The following is a 19,684-nucleotide window of genomic DNA, read 5'->3' on the forward strand; positions in this document are numbered from 1 at the left end:
ATTCCTTAAGGAAGGAGGGAGTATGGCCCTGCAGCTCTCCCAAACTGCTTCAGCCTATACTCTCTGGCACCAGGAAGTTCCAAGGTTCCCTTCCCCTGCTTTCCAAACTTCAGGTATTCCTCTCCCCTCACACCCCCTCAACCTCAACTCTTGGCCTCTACTCCCTTTTCCTGGTTCTTAATATTTTTGCAAAGTGGGACCCCAACTTGTCAGATTTGCCAATTCTCCCAAGCCAGACCAGAGCAGCCTCTTTTAAAGGATGGAGACTTCTGTGGGAGATGCCGCTGAGAATGTGGGTGTAATGCTGGGACTTAGAGTTTGATGGCAGTTTGACTGAGCCCCAGATGCATGTGTTTTTCCTGAGAGTGGGACTCAGAGAGCCCATGGACTTATGCTGTTGAACCACAGCTTGATATACGTTTCTCTCCTTCTGTTTTGTCTTAGGGGGAAGACTTTAACTAGGGGCGCGCAGATGTGTGAGGCCTTTTATTGTGAGAGTGGACAGACATCCGAGATTTCAGGCAAGTTCTGCGGTGGCTGCTTTGGGCTCAAAACCCACAAACAGTCAAAACAAACTATTTCAGTATGCTTCTTCACTATAGATCCGATAGAAGAAAAAATTCAAAATTGGGGCATCGGTTCTACTGATTAAAGGGTTAACTGCTAAAGAATGTAGGGGAAACAGATTGGGGATATTCGAGTATTTTGTTTCAAGTCCCAAAGGGTAGCTTTTGCATGCACTGCAAGGCAGAGCTGGGTGACCCTCAGATTGCCCCAAGCGGTTGAGTAGATCAATTCCTAAGGAACGGAGATTCTCTTGTCCTAGCCCCAGGTCCACCTCGGTTGGGAGTTCAGGCCTACCTGATGCAGCTGCCCAGGGATTAACTCCTATTTTCTAACAGAGCCCCGTATTCGAGCCCCGTGGAATCCCGCGGCCCCCAACCAGAGCCAGCATGCAGAACAGTAAGTGCCTCTGATCTTTCTGGGACTTTGGGCTCGGGGTGCGCGGACCCGAGGGTCAGGGGAGGACACAGGCTCGCGACGCCCGCGCTGGCCCGGCCGCCGACCGACTGAGGCCCGGGGCCTGCGGCGGCTACTCCCCCCTCCGCCCGGCAGCCCAGGAGGGGAGGGCGTTTGCTTTGCTCTTCTCGATACTGAAGAAGCAGGGGCTGGGCCCTTAAGAACAGCCCGCCCGAGTTTTCGAAGCTGCGGTAGAGAAACCCCATCCCCCCCAAATCCTGTAACTCACACCCCCTCCCCGCCCCTGCCCGGGCTCTGACCCCGGAGAGAGGGGCTGGGCTGAGCAGGGCGGGGCGAAGGCTTCTAGTTGCGCGAGAAGGAGGCCCCTTTGGGCTTAGCCAAGACTGAAAGTCTCCACCAACTCGGCGGGGTGGGGGGCTTCTCTCCCCAAGTCACTCTCAGGGCAGCTCCTCCCCTCCTTACCCCACCTATGGGCCTAGAAGGGATGGGAAGAGGAGCCCCCAGGCCTGCAGCAGGGTAGGGGTGGTAAACTCGCTGTTACAGGGCGCGGGAGAGAGCGCGGTTTACTGGGTCTGGGAAGGAGGTGCCCAGGAACTGGAAAAGCCCTGCCCTGGCAACTGCAATTGCTTGGGTCCTGTTAGTCCCAGGCCCAGAGCACCTTTGATACTTATGGCTCTTCTACTTCCCTGCTTTCCTCTGCCCAGACCCCCTGGGCCCCCACCCACCTTCCTGTTTAGTTGGTGGGTGCTGGTACGTGGCAGGGCTAGTCTAGAGCTCCGACCTGGGAGCCTGGAGGCCCAGCGAAACCAGGCCGGGTTTGAGATTACGGTTGAGGCGTCAGGGCTCAACTGAACTCGGAGTGTGGAAAGGCCCAGGTCTTCTAGCAGTCTTCCCTGGCCGAACCACAAAGGCTTAAGAGGGTCCCCAGCACCTTATCCATCTGTTCTGGAAACGCCGGTCGCCCCCTGGTGCTTCCGGGGCTGGTAAGCGCGTAGCTGATGAAGGGGCACAAACGTGGCGAGCTTTGCGGGGGTAGTTGTGCAGAACCTGCCGCACCCCAGGGCTTGGCCGGTAGGCTCCCTTTCGGCGGCTGGGCTCTCCCCTTGGAGCTCAGACTCTCCAACCGCAGGCTCTCTCTCGGGCGGGCCCCAGCCAGGGCTTGCAGCCCTGAGCGTTTGCCGCTGCAGCCCGGCTGGCAGGCCCCGAGGGGCGCGGGGTCGCGGGCCGGCCCGCAGGGCTTGTGCCGCTTGTTCCCGGGTGTGCGCGAGGCGCGGAGCGTCCAAATTGACACCATATGTTTTCCTATTAGTTGCTTCGCGGTCGAGTTCTAGGCGCATAATCATCGCCAGTGGGCGAGAGCGCCAGCCGTCCCTAGGGAAGGGACACAATGATTGAGGCTTAACCTCTGAAGGGGAATTTGGAGCTGCGCTTCCTCGCTGCCATTTCGATGCTGGGAGTGGCGCTCTGGCCCTGGCGTCTCCTGGGCGAGCACCCAGCGGCGGTAGCTGCGGAGGTGGCAGGCACGTTGTTATTTTTTGAAATGGGTGAGGAGGAAGGTCTAGATGTAGGCTGCCTCACGCGCCCGCCTTGGCATTCGCAGACTGGGAATTGCCGTGGCTATGCGTGAAGTTTGGAAAGTCTTTCTCGGTCTCTTTCTGGGACAGCCTTTCTTTTTCCGGGAAGCTCCCTGTGCCTAGAGGTGGGACTCCGTAGCTGGAGCGGTGGATGGAACTTGCGAGGCAAAGGAAGGCAATAAAAGGAAGTTAGGATAAACCGGAAACGTGGGCCAGGCCTTGCTCTGTTGGAGAAGCGGTGTCCCCGCAATGTCCCTGCTTGCGCTGGGCCCGGCCGGAGCCCAGATCCCCCAAACGCCTGTCACTTCTCATCGAGTTGAGGCTCCGGCCCCACCCCCACCCCGCCTCGGTGAGGGCCCCCCCCCAGCCCCAAGCCTTCGGCTACCCTGAAAACGCGGCTCCCCTCGAAGGGGAAACGAGTGCAGTTCAATCTCGTCTGAGTGATCTACAAATAGGGACGGAAAGGGTCGTTTTATCACGGTCCCGTTTGTCGTGACGATGCAATTTCCCGGAGCGGAGCACTGTCACAAAGTGACAAGGCTGCCACAAGCGCCCCGACTGATCTTTTCAATTAGCCTTCCATGCATGATCCGGAGCGACTTCCGCCTATTTCCAGAAATTAAGCTCAAACTTGACGTGCAGCTAGTTTTATTTTAAAGACAAATGTCAGAGAGGCTCATCATATTTTCCCCCCTCTTCTATATTTGGAGCTTATTTATTGCTAAGAAGCTCAGGCTCCTGGAGTCAATTTATCAGTAGGCTCCAAGGAGAAGAGAGGAGAGGAGAGCTGAAAAGGGAGCCACGTCTTTTCCTAGGAGGGCTGCTCTCTAGAGTCGGGGCTGCAGGTTGGAGATTTTTAAGGAAGTGGAAATTGGCAATTGGCTTTATTTTGTGTGTCTGTGGTTTTGGGGGAGGGGGGCTACAAAGGGGCTAACTCCCTCTCCCTGTTCTCCAAGGTTGGACCACAGGGATGAGGTTGTGAGATACAAAGATAAAGGAGGGATGGGGAACACTATGACGTGGTCTTTTCTTTTTCGTTTCTGTTTTTGATTTTTGCTAATATCTATCCTTGGCTGAGGGGAGGGCGGAGTTCAGCGGCGGAAATAAAGCGAGCAGTGGCCGGTGCGAAACGACTCCCGGCTCTAAGCTGTACTTGCGGTGGCCGGACTTGTCTGTGGCTGAAGCAGAGCCGGGCTCTGACTCTCATGTCTACACTGGAGGAGCGGAAACCTGGACTGGCGTTCGCCAGCCACAGACTGGCTGCTCTGGTTCTTCTCTCCTCTTCCTTCTTCTGTTCTAACCAAACAAAACCAAACTCGGTGCTAGTGCCAGGCCTTGGCCAATTTGGACTGTAATGCAAACATTTCTGGATTTTAGCTTCCAAGGGAGCACTCAAGGGCTGTAAGGTTTGCTATCACTGTTCCAACACTGCAGAGACCTTGAAGGTTAAGTGTGGGATCTGTAGAACCTATGGTTTGCGGTGACACTCAGAGGGGATCTTTGGGAGATTTGTAGAGCTGGTTCTTAGCGCTTTGTGGGTTCAGAGGCTGGCTGCAGTGTTTATGAAGAGGGGCAGTGGGCTGGGGACACTGCTGGGGTTATGGTGGTAGAGAGGTCCATGTGTTCTTGTTCCTTGGCATGTGTCTGACTCTGTTGCTGCTGCAGTCCAGTGGGCAAGGGCACGGCTGTTTGGGTCTGGGCTGCCCAATGTCTGGCATGGTTGGTTGTCCTGTTGTCCTTTTTTTTTTGATCGATAGCAGGAACCTGATCACTGAGGTTGGCACAGGTTGGCAGGGGGATGAGGATGCATTGTGGTTGTCTCCTCCTCCTCCTCCTCTCTTTCTTCCTCTTCCCCTTCTTTTTCTCTTTCCTCTTCTTCCTGTTCTTGTTCTCCCTCATATTCCTATTCCTTCCTCTCCCTCTTCTTCCTCTTCATTCTGCTCTCCTCTCTTCTTTTCCCCTTTGCTCTCCTCTCCCTTTCCTCAGGTCACAGCGGAGTGAATCAGCTCGGTGGTGTTTTTGTCAACGGGCGGCCACTGCCGGACTCCACCCGGCAGAAGATTGTAGAGCTAGCTCACAGCGGGGCACGGCCGTGCGACATTTCCCGAATTCTGCAGGTGATCCTCCCGGCGCCGCCCCACTCGCCGCCCCCGTGGCCCTCCACTCTCAACGCCCTCTCTTCATTTCTTACTGTAAACGATGCTAATTATGGACCCCCCACCCTCACCCACCCCAGTCCCCAGTCCCCCGTCCCCCACCCACTCCCCTGCCTTCCCACTTTTCCCTCTCCTTCCACCATCCTTCCCTATCTCTTTCAACCTGGGTTGAAACAGATAACTCATCTGCTTCAGAAAAATATAGTGTGTGGATTTTTTAAAAAAATCTTTCTCTTTTTATTTGGTAAAGACATTCATTGTGGGAACAGTTTATGAACTGTAATAAACTTAGTTATATAAATCGGCATAATTTCATTCTGCTCTCCCCAGCCCATGCTTACCTCAGATTTTGAGGTATTTGCTTATTCTTCATATTTATGAAGAATACGTATTGATTTTAAAAGGCAAGTGCTATTTACTCCTCCCTAACTCATATTTACTCAGTTGGGCATTTTTTAAAGAAAAAGAAGTAAAAAATCAGTTTTTTTTTTTACCTTTGTTCTTTAAAACCTGGCACCACTTTAAGCAAGGTCAGCACAAAAATAAATTAATCTGACTTCGTTTTGATGCATCTTCAGGCAGTGTTTAAGAAAACAGTTTTTTTTAAAAAACAGCTTTTAAATTCTTTTTTTAGTTCAAACTGTTTGAAAGTATCATCATATTTGTAGTTTTTAGGGCTACAAATGTAATTTTAAGAAAAAAGCTCTCTACAGTAAGTTCTCATACCATTGAAGGTATATTTTTGTGTTATAGACCCATGCAGATGCAAAAGTCCAAGTGCTGGACAATCAAAACGTAAGCTTGTCATTGTTTAATGCATACTTAAACAATTTTATTTTTGTCTTGAAATTATTAATAATGTGGTTTTCTGTCCACTTCCCCTATGCAGGTGTCCAATGGATGTGTGAGTAAAATTCTGGGCAGGTATTACGAGACTGGCTCCATCAGACCCAGGGCAATCGGTGGTAGTAAACCGAGAGTAGCGACTCCAGAAGTTGTAAGCAAAATAGCCCAGTATAAGCGGGAGTGCCCGTCCATCTTTGCTTGGGAAATCCGAGACAGATTACTGTCCGAGGGGGTCTGTACCAACGATAACATACCAAGTGTAAGTTCATTGAGAACATCTGCCCTCCCTACCCTAAGCCCAAGGTTCTCTCCTCTTTACCTCCTCCCACCCTCTCTCTCCACTGTCTCTTAGTCTGTGTCCTCTCCCTGCTCCACATTTGTCTCCTTTGTACCTGGGGAAACAGAGAGGAATGCCCTGACCTTTCTTTGACTGTCTGGAAAATGGGAGTCAAGTGTGGGGAGTCGTTCACTTCATTTGCATGCTGCAAAACGGAGGGCGGAGGCACCAGGGAAAGGCACTTAAATCAAGAAGGAAAATGAGAACCAGATTGTAACTTCGTCCCAATCCACCTGCCAGAACTTTCCTTCAGGTGTCACACATCCATTTCCATCCTAATATTAAACAATATAATGAAAGAAAGCTTTACACCAAGTCTAAATATATTTTATTTTCGGGCAGTCTTTTAACAAAGCAAAGCGACCGTGTGAGTTAGGTCACCAGAGACACCAACCAATGGTGAAGGACCTCCTCCCCTCAATTCTCTATTCAACTCAATTTCCATGCCCAATATGATAGCTATCATTTTTTCCACGATGTATCTGCAAATCCACTGTCCCGGGGTGGCTGGGAGCTTTTTAATGGGTTGAGAGTTGCTTTTTAAAGTGGTGGGTGAGCTGAGATGGGTGACTGTGTCTTCAGGAGACACTACCATTTGGTTTGATTTTGGTTTGATTTGCAGGTGTCATCAATAAACAGAGTTCTTCGCAACCTGGCTAGCGAAAAGCAACAGATGGGCGCAGACGGCATGTATGATAAACTAAGGATGTTGAACGGGCAGACCGGAAGCTGGGGCACCCGCCCTGGTTGGTATCCGGGGACTTCGGTGCCAGGGCAACCTACACAAGGTAAAACTCCAGCAGCCATCCACGCAGCTCTCCATATGTGCAGCCCGTTGCCTGTCCCCTACTCTCCCAACCTTTTCCTCCCGGGGCTTCCATGCTTGGGGAATGTCATGGGTGAGACTGCATTTGAAGGCCTGGGACACATCGAGCATATTGTATGTAGGTGGTGTTTGTTGAACCATCTTGTTGGCCTGGGAATGTGAGGGTTGTGTATGTCAGGAGTGGTGTGAAGGTGGCTGGGGTGTGTGTGTGTTTGTCGGCAGCACTGTGTGCATAAGAGCGAGCTGCGTGGTGCACTATTCAAATCTGACATTAGAATGCAGGGAGAGCCCCCTTGTAGAAGTGTGACAAGTTAACACACTGACAGACTGCGAGGTAAACATAATTGTATCGTGTTGCTTTTTGCTGTAATTGACAAATTATGTGACTATGAGTAGGGTGCACATGAAAGGGTGAGCAAGGAGATGCAGGGCCGAATAGGGGTAGGAGCGTTAGAAGTGGTGGTCTCCCAACTAAAACCACCCCACTATCCTTGCCCCTCTGGGCCTCCCTTTCTCACTCTCTGTGGGTGGCGACTATGTGGAAGTGGTGAGGTGAAGATACTGTGAACAGGACGGCGGGGTGCCGGGAGCTGCTCCGGTCTGGGAGGAGAGACGGGACCTGGAACACCCTAGGTTCTGTGAGAAGGGCTGGAGGAAGAGGAGCGGATGGGGGAGGAGGGTCAGTTGGCTTCCCCTCCGCCCCCCTCCACACCCCGAGGTAGTTTGGTCAAGAATAGGAAACAGTTTACTCCTAAGATTAATCGGTATTTGTTGTCCTCGTGACAAGGAGATAATATGCGGGATAATGGGACGTGGCGTCTCACTCCCGGGAGCACAACGGAGCCTGGGGGCTCGGGGCCGGGGGTGGCGCGCGGGACTGCGAGGAGGCTGCCGGCGCGTCCGTGCGCTCTCGAACCGGCTCCGGATGCCCGGCGCCTCCATGGAGTCGGGCGAGGGAAGGGAAAATCGGTAACAGTATGCGAAATATCTGGTACAAAGGATGCTTCTGTCACTCGCAAGAATTTGTTATGGGAACAATCCTGTCGCTCTGTAATTGCTCATTAGAGAACGTTTTGTTTCTCATTAAGGCGACATGAATAAGCGTCTAGTTGAAGGAGACAGCTGTAGAAATGTTCCACAAGAGACCTCTGGACACGATTCGGCACCAATTGCCAATTAGACATGTCAGTTTTAAGAGCAGAAAACAATATAGGACGGACACTGGGAAGATAGGGAGCAAAGCGCTCGCTTCTTGTTTCCCAGCGCGGCCGCTCGGCCGGCGGAGGCCTCCTGACGCGCGGGGCCCGGGCTCCCCTGGGCGACCCCGCCCGCGCGGGCCCTAAACCTGTCGCCTCCGCGAGCGCAGAGGGCCCCAGGCCCGCTCCCGCCTCTGGTGAGACTAGCGATTGACCCCACCGAGTGTAGGCAACCCCACCCCTGCCTGACCTTTGAAACCGTAGGATTCCCACGTGTAGACACTGGACACACCCAAGTGACACCCGAACTTCGCACTCACGAGCGTCCACCCCTCCGCCCCCAGCAATCTGAGATCCTGGTGATCCCTCACCTGCCAAGAGTCTGGCCCACTTAGTCCCAGAAATCTTGGGGAGGGACGCAGGGCACGGTGGCCTAGGCCTGGGAGGGCTGAGCCCAGAGCCTCCACTGCCGGCTCTCCTCGGCGCGTGGGCTCCCACGAGCTTGGGGCGCCGGAGACACCCGCCTCCCACTTCTTGGAGTTGGGACAGAAGCTGAGGACAGCAGCTTCCACCAGAGGTGGCGCCCAATTCGGGCGGATTTTCGTCCCCGGCAACCTGAGGGCGGGAAGCTAGTCTAACAGGCTGGGGTCCGCGGGTGATAGTTGGGGTCGGAGGTGGCGCTAGTCCAGGGGCTTTTCATTTGCTAGAAAATTCTGGATCAACTGACAATCACCACCTTCTCACCCTCAAGTGAGGTTTTTGGGGGGTGATTGTCACCTCAGGCACAGGATCGTCGCCCCTACTTGCGTGGGGAGGACACGTGGGCCAAACGAAGCACAGAGTTGCCGGTGTGGGGGTAGCGGGCACTGGTGGCGAGCCTCGCTTCACGTTCCCGGGGAATCTTCAGGCTTTTTGGCGCTAAGAGGATCGCCCTCCCTCCCTAGCCCCCTTTCCCAGGCCCGGGAAGCCTTTCTTGGGTTTTAAAGAGTCCATTACTCCGAAAGCATAAGGCGGAGGTTAGGTCTCAGAGGGAGACAAATATGGTTTCCATCTGATCAACGCCATGAGGCAGTGAATAAAATCGCGACGACGTAGCCTGACAACAACAAGAGACAACTCTATCCAGCCCCAATTCTCCAGCGATTTGGTGGTTTTAGGGATCACGGAGACACTTTTTCTTATCTCCTCCCCTCACCCCACCCCCACCCCCCATAATACCCAGGCCCTCTGTAGGATTTAGCCAGCCTCTCTTTCAACAGATGCTACAATGTTTTGATCCGCGCTCCAGAGCTGAAAAGGTGCCGCAACCGGGTTGCTATCTTTTCTTGCTTGTTTTCCGCCTCACTGATTAAGACGCTAAGAAACTAAGGAATGATTTTATTTCCCAGCGTGGCGCGCGCGCTCTCTCTCTCTCCGTCTCTCTCTGTCTCTCTCTGTCTGTCTGTCTCTCTGTCTCTGTCTCTCTCTCTGTGTCTTTCTCTCTCTCTCTCTCTCTCTCTCTCTCTCTCTCCCCCCCCCCCCCCTCTCTCTCTCTCTCTTTCTCTCTCTCCTCCTTCCAGGAAACAAATCCTATCCCCATCGTCAGATGGTCCTGGGGCTGGGATAATGGGAGGCGCTTTCACTCGCCTTCTCACGAATTAGGCTGGAAGGTGAACGGCACCCATTGAAGGCCCCTGCTTTGAGCGTGGCTCCGAGGGGGCGCCTTTTAAAAAAGATATCTTAATTGTCCACCACTTAGGTTTATCGTGGGGGTGGGGGGGGGGCGGGAATTCGAGATCCAAGTTCTAGTTTTATTTTGTTAAAAGCTTTAAGAGTGGAAGGCAAATCCACTAAAGTGGGGGGAAAGCACCCATTTTAAGTAAGAGCAGCCGCTAGGTCACTGCTTGGCTGCAAACAGTTGCCACTTCTAAAGTAAAGAACTGTCCCCGTGCCGCTCTCCCCGTGGGGTAGAGAAGGGATCCTACAGCGACGGGTTTCTTTTTGCTGTCATGTAATTCCAGTGCCCACTTCCCATCTTTTTTTTCTTCTTCTTCTTCTTCCAGATTTAAAATTGAACTCTACTGTTCCTGCTGACTTTTCTCCCTTAAGTGTCAGTTCTGGAGGCAGCACAGGGCCTGGCGGCTATCGCGTGCGTGCCTGTGTAACCCGTGTGTATGTTTGTGTGAGACAAAACACGGATAAGAATGTGAATCTCCATGTTTTAAAATTTAGAAAACGTCAAAGAGGCAAATGACAGCAGAGCATGCTATCGGCGGGGGTCTTTGGAGGCAGATTCGGGCAACTTTGTTTAATTGGCGAGATGGCATGTGCCAGAAAAGGGACTGAGATGGGGCCCCCAGGAAGGAAGGGGCATGAGTGACCATGGGGAGATGGGCATTGTGTTCTCCTCAGTGCCCCCCACCCCATACCAGATGTGCACAGATTTTTGTCTAGTTTCCAAAAACAATAAACCTCTGGCCTTTCTAGTTGTCCAAAAGGAGCTATTTCCAGTCTTCTTGACCAAACCCGAAAATAAAGCGAGAGGTGGGGGTGGTCGCTTCATTTCTTCCCTTGAAAAACGCTTTGAAAAGTCCCGGAAACTTGGGGCGGTAAATTAGCACAGACGCTTGTGCCCGCACACGTGAGAGGAGGGCTTCTCCCTCAGCTAAGTAGCCCTCCTCCACCCCCACCTTTCTGATGGAGTGCAAAGACCCAGAGTCCAACTGAGGCTCAGTTACTAATATTCTCTGTCCCTCATCTTCCTTTTCCTCTCTCTCCCACACTTGTTCGGCCCTCTTGTCTCTTTTTCCTCTTAGCATTCTTTTCTGTCCTTTTTTTCTTATACCTTTATGGCCTCTGTGTTTTTTGAGCCCTCTTTTTCCCTCCATCGCCCTCCGCCCTTCCCCCAATCCAGGCCCCCCAATCCTTCCCCCTTGCTTCCACCCCCACCGCTGGTTTCCATCCTGCCTCCCCTCCATCTCCCCTACGTAGGAACCTGGCCGTAGTCCCCGTGCACTCTCCCTGCCTCCCCCCATGCTGGGCCTTGGCCCCCCATCCACCCTCCATCCCCCCCAGCCAAGCGCCCTAAATAGCACGGAGGCGCCCGCTCTTCGGACAGTGATTAATGATAGCAGAGCAGAGGGGTTAACACACTTCACTGAAAAGTCTGTTGACTGGGCTTCTTGTAACACAATGTGGCCCGCTGCACGCCTCAAGAGAATCCTTTTGTTGTCCGCGCTCATTGTAGCCTCAAAATTCTGCCCACGAAAGTTTGCCAACGCTCCTGCCCCAGGAGTTTAATAGTTTCCCTTACTCGCGGGGCATTGTGCAGCGCTGAAAAGCAGCCCCTCGCTATTCAAGTGTTGGTGGTCATCTCAATAGATCTCCAAGGGCCCATATGGTGGCCAGTGCCGATGAATCCGCCTGTTTAAATGGGGGAGAAAGTTGGGGTTTTAAAACATTTCAGAGTTCCTGAAAAGATCCCACTAGATCCTGTCACAATTCCCTGAACTCTTTGAAGGCACAGCCTATTGTCTCCTGGTTATAAATAATATTCCTGGCCAAGTCGATTCCCACCAAGGCGCTCCTAAGGGCTCCTCCACCCCACCTCTGGCCAAGTTTTGAGGATAGGGAGGTGGGTAGCCCATGTTGGTATCCTTTGGGGGTCATTTCAGGACCCCAGACCCGGGACCCAGCCTGTAGTGGCCCTGGAGGCCCAGTCAGGGTTTAGGCAATCCTGCTTCCCTTCACACAGACTGTGGCTTACAGGCAAGGTGCAAGGCAGGAGAGCCAGCTAGCCCAAGTGCACATCTTGCCCTCCAGGCAGCAAGGGAAAACAATAAAACTTTCCCCCTGTATAAAGATAGAAATTACATTAAAAGTGGTGGAAATGCCCTAATTAAAAATGTACCACTTAAATGATATGCCAAAAATTCAGCTGCAGCATAGAATATTTAGCTAGTTAGTGAACTCTCTACTATTTCTTTTTAAAAATTACACGTTAAAAATTTAAAAGAAATCTTACTTTTCTCTGGTGCAACACATTACAAAGAATGGACAGTCCTTTTATCTAAATATAAAATTCCATTTTCAGCAATTATAGCCTGTTCTTGGTGATGATATAATTACAGCTGTGCTCGTAATAGGTGTCAAGGCGAAGCGCACTCATACAATAGTTGAATAAAACTGCAGAACAATGCGAGCACTTCTAAATTCACAACCTTTAAAATGAAATTGACTGTGCAGAATTCAAATAAAAACTAGATAAATATTTTTTTAAAAAGATTACAAGCTTGGTTTGGTTTCTTAATAGCATTTTCTACAAACCTATCAACATCTAATTGATTAGATAGGAATTACTGATTATAGATCAACTGAAATCTTGAACATCACTCTTCTATTTTCCCAACACAGCCATAGGTAAAGAGATTCTGTAGGGAATGGAGTGAGGCATTTGGGGAGTTGGGGTTACTTATAAAAGATCATTTTAATTGTAAACTTCAGTGCTTATTTTTTCATTCAAGAAATGCCACTTAGTGTGTGTATTATAAAGTCTTGTCTTGATAAAAACAAAGAAAATGGCGGTCAGGTAACTAACATCACAAATGTCTTTTGTTAACAGAAGGCTGACAGTTACCTTGGGAATGTCTTGGTGAGGCTGTCAGGATACAATGCTCTTGGAGTTTAAGACTGCACCAAGCCCCTTTTGGAGGCTCCGAGTTATTCCAAATTTCTCTTACCGTCCTATTCTTTTTGTTCCAGATGGCTGCCAGCAACAGGAAGGAGGGGGAGAGAATACCAACTCCATCAGTTCCAACGGAGAAGATTCAGATGAGGCTCAAATGCGACTTCAGCTGAAGCGGAAGCTGCAAAGAAATAGAACATCCTTTACCCAAGAGCAAATTGAGGCCCTGGAGAAAGGTGATAGAGTTTTTCAAAGTAGAGAAGCAGTAAATCAAAGTAAATGCCACATCTTCAGTACAAAGAGCTAAATTTAGCCAGGGCCCTTTGCATAGAGGACTGAAAAGGTTTCTTTTTTCTTTTTATTTCTCTGGGCATCTTTTCAGTGTGTGTGTGTGTGTGTGTCTGTTTCTTCTTTTCATCTACCAGTAATTCAAAGACTAAATGTCTGGCTTACAAGGAAAAACGATGATTTGGCTATTTCGGGCCACAGAAAGGTCATTGAATGTCATTCCAAAGAAAATTTAACTTAGTTCTGGTGGGAAAGTTCTTCCAAGTACAGTCAACACTAGAAGCATTTTAAAGGGAATTGGTTGGAGGTAATGGGAGCGGGGAGGTGGGAATCAGCTTGATCCACAGTTTGGTTAACATATTTTGTGTAGTTCTGGCACAATATGGAAAATCAACTTACTCTTTCAGAGTTTGAGAGAACCCATTATCCAGATGTGTTTGCCCGCGAAAGACTAGCAGCCAAAATAGATCTACCTGAAGCAAGAATACAGGTACCCAGGAACTGTGCAGTTTCACACTTTGCGATTCATACCATTTGTTTTCCCTAGAGACAGAGGTGCTTGTACAGAGCACTAATCATTTATAGGACTAATAACAGGTTCAGTCTGCGAAATGCTCTGCTGCCATGGGCATGGGGAGGGCAGCAGTGGAGGTGCCGAGGTGGGGCTGGGCTCCATGTAGACACAGTGCTAACCTGTCCCATCTGATTTCCAGGTATGGTTTTCTAATCGAAGGGCCAAATGGAGAAGAGAAGAAAAACTGAGGAATCAGAGAAGACAGGCCAGCAACACACCTAGTCATATTCCTATCAGCAGTAGTTTCAGCACCAGTGTCTACCAACCAATTCCACAACCCACCACACCTGGTAATTTGAAATACTAATACTATGAATCTATGTCTTTAAACCTGTTTGCTCGGGGCTCTGACTCTCACCCTGACTACTGTCATTTCTCTTGCCCTCAGTTTCCTCCTTCACATCTGGCTCCATGTTGGGCCGAACAGACACAGCCCTCACAAACACCTACAGCGCTCTGCCGCCTATGCCCAGCTTCACCATGGCAAATAACCTGCCTATGCAAGTAAGTGCGGCTGGTGGTGGCCTGCATAATCCAGGCCCCAGAGAAGTGAGGAGTGGCTCAGGGCCTGTGGACCTCGTTGGCTGTGTCTGCACCCTTGGGAGCTTTTCGAACTACAGTGATTGGTTTGATCAGTCAAGTCAGAGACAGTCAATCCCATCTCTTTTAAGTGATTGGCTCATTGATTCATGCCCCACCGCCCCCACAAAAAAATCTGGCCAGTTTTGTCAGGTTAACCTGCCTTTTATCATATTGTCTAGCTTGATAATATTGGGTGGTAGTGGAGCATGTTTTGGGTACCAATGAGACAGTCAATCCAATCTCTTTTAAGTGATTGACTCATTAATTCATGCCCTAAAAAAATTAGTAATAAAAATCTGTCCAGTTTTGTCAAGTTGATCTGCCTTTTATTATACTGTTACCTTGATAATGTTGGGTGGTGGTGGGGCATATTTCGGGTGCTAGGGAGCCTTGTACCAGAAAATGGAAATAATGCTGGCACATTATCAGATAGCGGGAGATTAGTAGTTTAAAATTTGGGTTTATATTATTGTGTTTGTATGCTAAATATATAATCTATGCATGCATTTGGGGCATTACTTAGGGTATATGTGATAAACCAGTGAGAAAGAAAAAAAGGGTTCGGAAATGGGATTCATATTTACATGGTGAGATATACATAACATAATGAGAATTCTAGTTTTCTGTCTATATCTACAATAAGAAAAGGCATAGCAGGTATTTGCTGGAAATTTAGTGTGTCTTTGCCGTGAATGGTGTGATGAGTTTGTGGCCCTCCTAGCTGCCTGGGAAGCTTGATGCTATTCACTTGGTATGACAGCCTGCCTCTCCTCTTAGTTCTGTCCCAAATATCTATTAGCCCCTGATTTAGAGGCCCTGCACTAGGTTCACCCTTTATGATGTAAGTTGGATAAGGCAGATGGTTTGTACTAAACCTTTGTTGCTGGATGGATTCCTGATAGGAAAAATGTCTTCTGGTAGGCCTTTCCCAGTGGTTTTCCTAGAACTCCTGTTTGTGCAACAATTAGAGATATTACATGGTATGATACTGGCCAGCGTGAGCCTCTGCTGGAAACAGTTCTGTGGCTACGTTGGTTGTTTATTCTCCACTGAACATTTTTTGCTGGATTTCAGATCCAAATAACAGCAAAATAAATGTTTCACAGTCTTCAGACTAATATAGGAGCAGCTAGATAAGCAACTTCAGAAGAATTATTCACATGTTTATTTTTATTGCATCTGGATATTATTGGCCATAGTGCAATTGATGTAAATTAAGGGATTAACAGCCCATTAGTTGGTGTTGCTATAACCACATTGGAATTTTCCAGAAGTCAGGTTGCCTAGAGGAAGTCATTGCAGGAATTAGAAACAAATGCAAGCTGAAATTCTGGCAGGGCCCTCAAGGCCTGTTTGCCTCTTTGAACTTGATGTTAGTAGTCATCATCTGACTTTAATAAGGCCACAGAGTGTCTTGTTCAGTTTCATATATTATAACAACATCCAGGTTTCTGTGAAGATAGCAAAATGTGTATGAGAAAATAATAAGATGTACAAGTAGATGCTGCCATTATATTAGGGCTGTTTCCACATACAGACCGGTGTGGGGAATCAATCTATTTCAAACACTGACTTTTAAAAATTACATAATTTATATAATTCAAAAAGTACATGCATTCATTAAGCATAAAGAAAATCAAAATGATCAATAACTTTACTCTTCAGAGAAAACTACTCTTTGAATTTTGGAGTGGGTGAGCCGGTTTGTCTAGCCATTTATTCATTCTCTTGACCAAAATCATCATTTTACAAATGGTGGATGTCTTCCTCTGGACCTTCTCTGATATGCTTCCCTCTCTGAGAATATGGATCTTGGAAATTAAACATTTCTCCAGTTTGCAGAGAAGAAAAATGATAGTATACTGTACTATCATCTGACTTGCTTGTTCCCGACACACTTCTTTTAATTCATCCCAAGTTTGCTGCCATGGTGTAGTACCATGAGAGCTCGTGAGGCGTTTTGTTAGGAGAAAGGTTCACCTCCTCAATGCTGCCATTCTGAACAGTTCGAGGGCAGCAACAATTTTCTGGTTATAAGTCAGTCTGGGCTTTTGGGTCTGTTAGGAAGTCATGGTTAATTCTCAGGATGGAGGTGGGTTACATTTACTAACTCGATCTGGGGTTTGGGTCTATTAGGAAATGGTGGTTAATTCTCAGGATGGGGGTGGGATATATTTTCTAACACTTCTGATCACTTTAACTTGGGGTCATTACAGATCTGCTTCTTCAAATAATCTTTAATCCCATGAGTCTGGCTGTGAAAGGTTCCCAAGGTCCCTGAACCATACTTTACTAAGAGCTCCCCGCACTGCTCTCTGTCCCAAAGCTTGAGATGTGGGCTTTGGGGGTCACAGCGTTCCCAAATAAATCCAGATTTACAGGGAGAGGGGGGATGTGTTTTGATGAAGGTCCTCATGCTATAGGTTCTTCAAAGATGCCAGCAGAGGTTAGAGACAAAAATCCCATTAATTTATGGATAGTGGCAACCATGGAGCTGGACAGTTGTCAGAACCTACTGTGCTTTAGAAGCTTGATACATAGGCAACTTTCTTCTAGCTGTGGCCAGTGGAAGGACTAGCTCGAGGCCCAATCTTAGATTTATCATATGGAATTCCAGTACTTCATGTGAAGGCATCTTTAATGATCAGACTTGTTGCCATAGTTCCTCGGGAGGAGGGAGCCTGGGGCTGTGGCTGTGTGATGTGTTCCTCAGTAACCACAGGTTTGCCTCTCTCCTCACAGCCCCCAGTCCCCAGCCAGACCTCCTCATACTCCTGCATGCTGCCCACCAGCCCTTCGGTGAATGGGCGGAGTTATGATACCTACACCCCCCCACATATGCAGACACACATGAACAGTCAGCCAATGGGCACCTCGGGCACCACTTCAACAGGTGAGCCACTGCTTTCTGCGGGCTGTACAGAGGTGGCCTGTACAGTTTCTTTTACCAGGTGATCTCTCTTCACTAGCAGTCTACCCAGACAGAATCTCCTGGTCCTGTGGGAGGTTGTGTTTAACTCTTTGCTGTCCTTTTCCCTGGGGGATGGGGATTGAAAAAGGAAATTCAGTTAAGCTAATTAGTAACTTTACACCATATACAAAAACTGAAATTGTTTTTCCTGAATTTGGTCACCAAAGTTGTGTATGAAGACAAGGCCTGAGACTGCAAGTTTTCTGAGGACAGATTATTAGACCATGCTCAGTAGGGGGCCCACTGAGCTGTAGGTGCATGCTTGTTGAAATGCTTCTTGCCCTCGTATCTCCCCTAGACCTTTCGCTGCAAATAAAAAGTGACACATTGGTTTTCCAGAGATAGCTTTATTGTAAAAGTTCCAACCATGCAAACAAACGGAGGATTTTTTCTTTTCTTTTGGATTGGCGGGCAGGTACTTGGGATCCAACAGGTGTATATAAACATGTCTAGTTTCTGAAGGTGCTACTTTTATTTGTAACAATCAAGTATTTTTTAATACAGTAAAAAATGTTAGAAAGTATTAGTTTTTTTTGTAAACCCATAAATTTGTATTCCATGTCTGTTTCTCAAAGGGAATATCTACATGGCTATTTCTTTCATCCACTTCTAGGACTCATTTCCCCTGGTGTGTCAGTTCCAGTTCAAGTTCCCGGAAGTGAACCTGATATGTCTCAATACTGGCCAAGATTACAGTAAAAAAAAAAAAAAAAAAAGGAAAGGAAATATTGTGTTAATTCAGTCAGTGACTATGGGGACACAACAATTGAGCTTTCAGAAAAGAAAGAAAAATGGCTGTTAGAGGCGCTTCAGTTCTACAACTGTGTCCTGTATTGTACCATTGGGGAAGGAATGGACTTGAAACAAGGACCTTTGTATACAGAAGGCACGATATCAGTTGGAACAAATCTTCATTTTGGTATCCAAACTTTTATTCATTTTGGTGTATTATTTGTAAATGGGCATTTGTATGTTATAATGAAAAAAAAGAACAATGTAGACTGGATGGATGTTTGATCTGTGTTGGTCATGAAGTTGTTTTTTTTAAAAAAAGAAAACCATGATCAACAAGCTTTGCCATGAATTTAAGAGTTTTATCAAGATATATCGAATACTTCTACCCATCTGTTCATAGTTTATGGACTGATGTTCCAAGTTTGTATCATTCCTTTGCATATAATTAAACCTGGAACAACATGCACTAGATTTATGTCAGAAATATCTGTTGGTTTTCCAAAGGTTGTTAACAGATGAAGTTTATGTGCAAAAAAGGGTAAGATATAAATTCAAGGAAGAAAAAAAGTTGATAGCTAAAAGGTAGAGTGTGTCTTCGATATAATCCAATTTGTTTTATGTCAAAATGTAAGTATTTGTCTTCCCTAGAAATCCTCAGAATGATTTCTATAATAAAGTTAATTTCATTTATATTTGACAAGAATACTCTATAGATGTTTTATACACATTTTCATGTAATCATACGTTTCTTTTTTGGCCAGCAAAAGTTAATTGTTCTTAGATATAGTTGTATTACTGTTCACGGTCCAATCATTTTGTGCATCTAGAATTCATTCCTAATCAATTAAAAGTGCTTGCAAGAGTTTTAAACTTAAGTGTTTTGAAGTTGTTCACAACTACATATCAAAATTAACCATTGTTGATTGTAAAAAACCATGCCAAAGCCTTTGTATTTCCTTTATTATACAATTTTCTTTTTAACCTTATAGTGTGGTGTTACAAATTTTATTTCCATGTTAGATCAACATTCTAAACCAATGGTTACTTTCATACACACTCTGTTTTACATCCTGATGATTTTTAAAAAATAATTCTTATAGATATCATAAATCAAAAATGTGTTAGAAAAAATCCCACTTATAGCTGGGTGTAGATCTGTGCCCATTTATACCCACAACATATATACGAAATGGTAACATTTCCCAGTTAGCCATTTAATTCAAAAGCTCAAAGTCTAGAAATAATATAAAAATGCAACAGGCTATTAGCTAGGAATTGTTTTTTGAATTAGGACTGGCATTTTCAATCTGGGCAGATTTCCATTGTCAGCCTGTTTCAACAATGATTTCACTGAAGTATATTCAAAAGTAGATTTCTTAAAGGAGACTTTCTGAAAGCTGTTGCCTTTTTCAAATAGGCCCTCTCCCTTTTCTGTCTCCCTCCCCTTTGCACAAGAGGCATCATTTCCCATTGAACCACTACAGCTGTTCCCATTTGAATCTTGCTTTCTGTGCGGTTGTGGATGGTTGGAGGGTGGAGGGGGGATGTTGCATGTCAAGGAATAATGAGCACAGACACATCAACAGACAACAACAAAGCAGACTGTGACTGGCCGGTGGGAATTAAAGGCCTTCAGTCATTGGCAGCTTAAGCCAAACATTCCCAAATCTATGAAGCAGGGCCCATTGTTGGTCAGTTGTTATTTGCAATGAAGCACAGATCTGATCATGTTTAAAGTGGAGGCACGCAGGGCAGGAGTGCTTGAGCCCAAGCAAAGGATGGAAAAAAATAAGCCTTTGTTGGGTAAAAAAGGCCTGTCTGAGACTTTTATTTGTTCTGTGCAACATATAAGTCAATACAGATAAGTCTTCCTCTGCAAACTTCAGTAAAAAGCCTGGGGGTTCTGGCAGTCTAGATTAAAATGCTTGCACATGCGGAAACCTCTGGGGACAAAG

The 19,684-nt window shown here is 47.5% G+C and overlaps 1 protein-coding gene across 3 annotated transcripts; it reads left to right on the forward strand.

Moving 5' to 3' along the window:
- Window positions 1-444: 444 nt before the first annotated feature.
- Window positions 445-18,604, forward strand: PAX6 (paired box 6). Of its 3 annotated transcripts, XM_037997503.2 has the most exons (12): window positions 445-521; window positions 903-963; window positions 4,542-4,672; window positions 5,465-5,506; window positions 5,601-5,816; window positions 6,517-6,682; window positions 12,657-12,815; window positions 13,275-13,357; window positions 13,581-13,731; window positions 13,830-13,945; window positions 16,766-16,916; window positions 17,608-18,604. In XM_037997503.2, the coding sequence occupies exons 2-12, from the start codon at window positions 954-956 to the stop codon at window positions 17,691-17,693; spliced, it is 1,311 nt and encodes a 436-aa protein (XP_037853431.1). In that variant the 5' UTR covers window positions 445-521; window positions 903-953; the 3' UTR covers window positions 17,694-18,604. The 3 variants fall into 3 exon arrangements, with proteins under 3 accessions (XP_037853431.1, XP_008001492.1, XP_037853428.1); XM_008003301.3 differs by lacking the exon at window positions 5,465-5,506; XM_037997500.2 differs by lacking the exons at window positions 5,465-5,506; window positions 16,766-16,916; window positions 17,608-18,604 and having other exon boundaries at window positions 13,830-14,345.
- The last annotated feature ends 1,080 nt before the right edge of the window (window positions 18,605-19,684 follow it).

This window comes from Chlorocebus sabaeus, chromosome 1 (genome assembly GCF_047675955.1).
Source record: "Chlorocebus sabaeus isolate Y175 chromosome 1, mChlSab1.0.hap1, whole genome shotgun sequence".
NCBI lineage: Eukaryota > Metazoa > Chordata > Mammalia > Primates > Cercopithecidae > Chlorocebus > Chlorocebus sabaeus.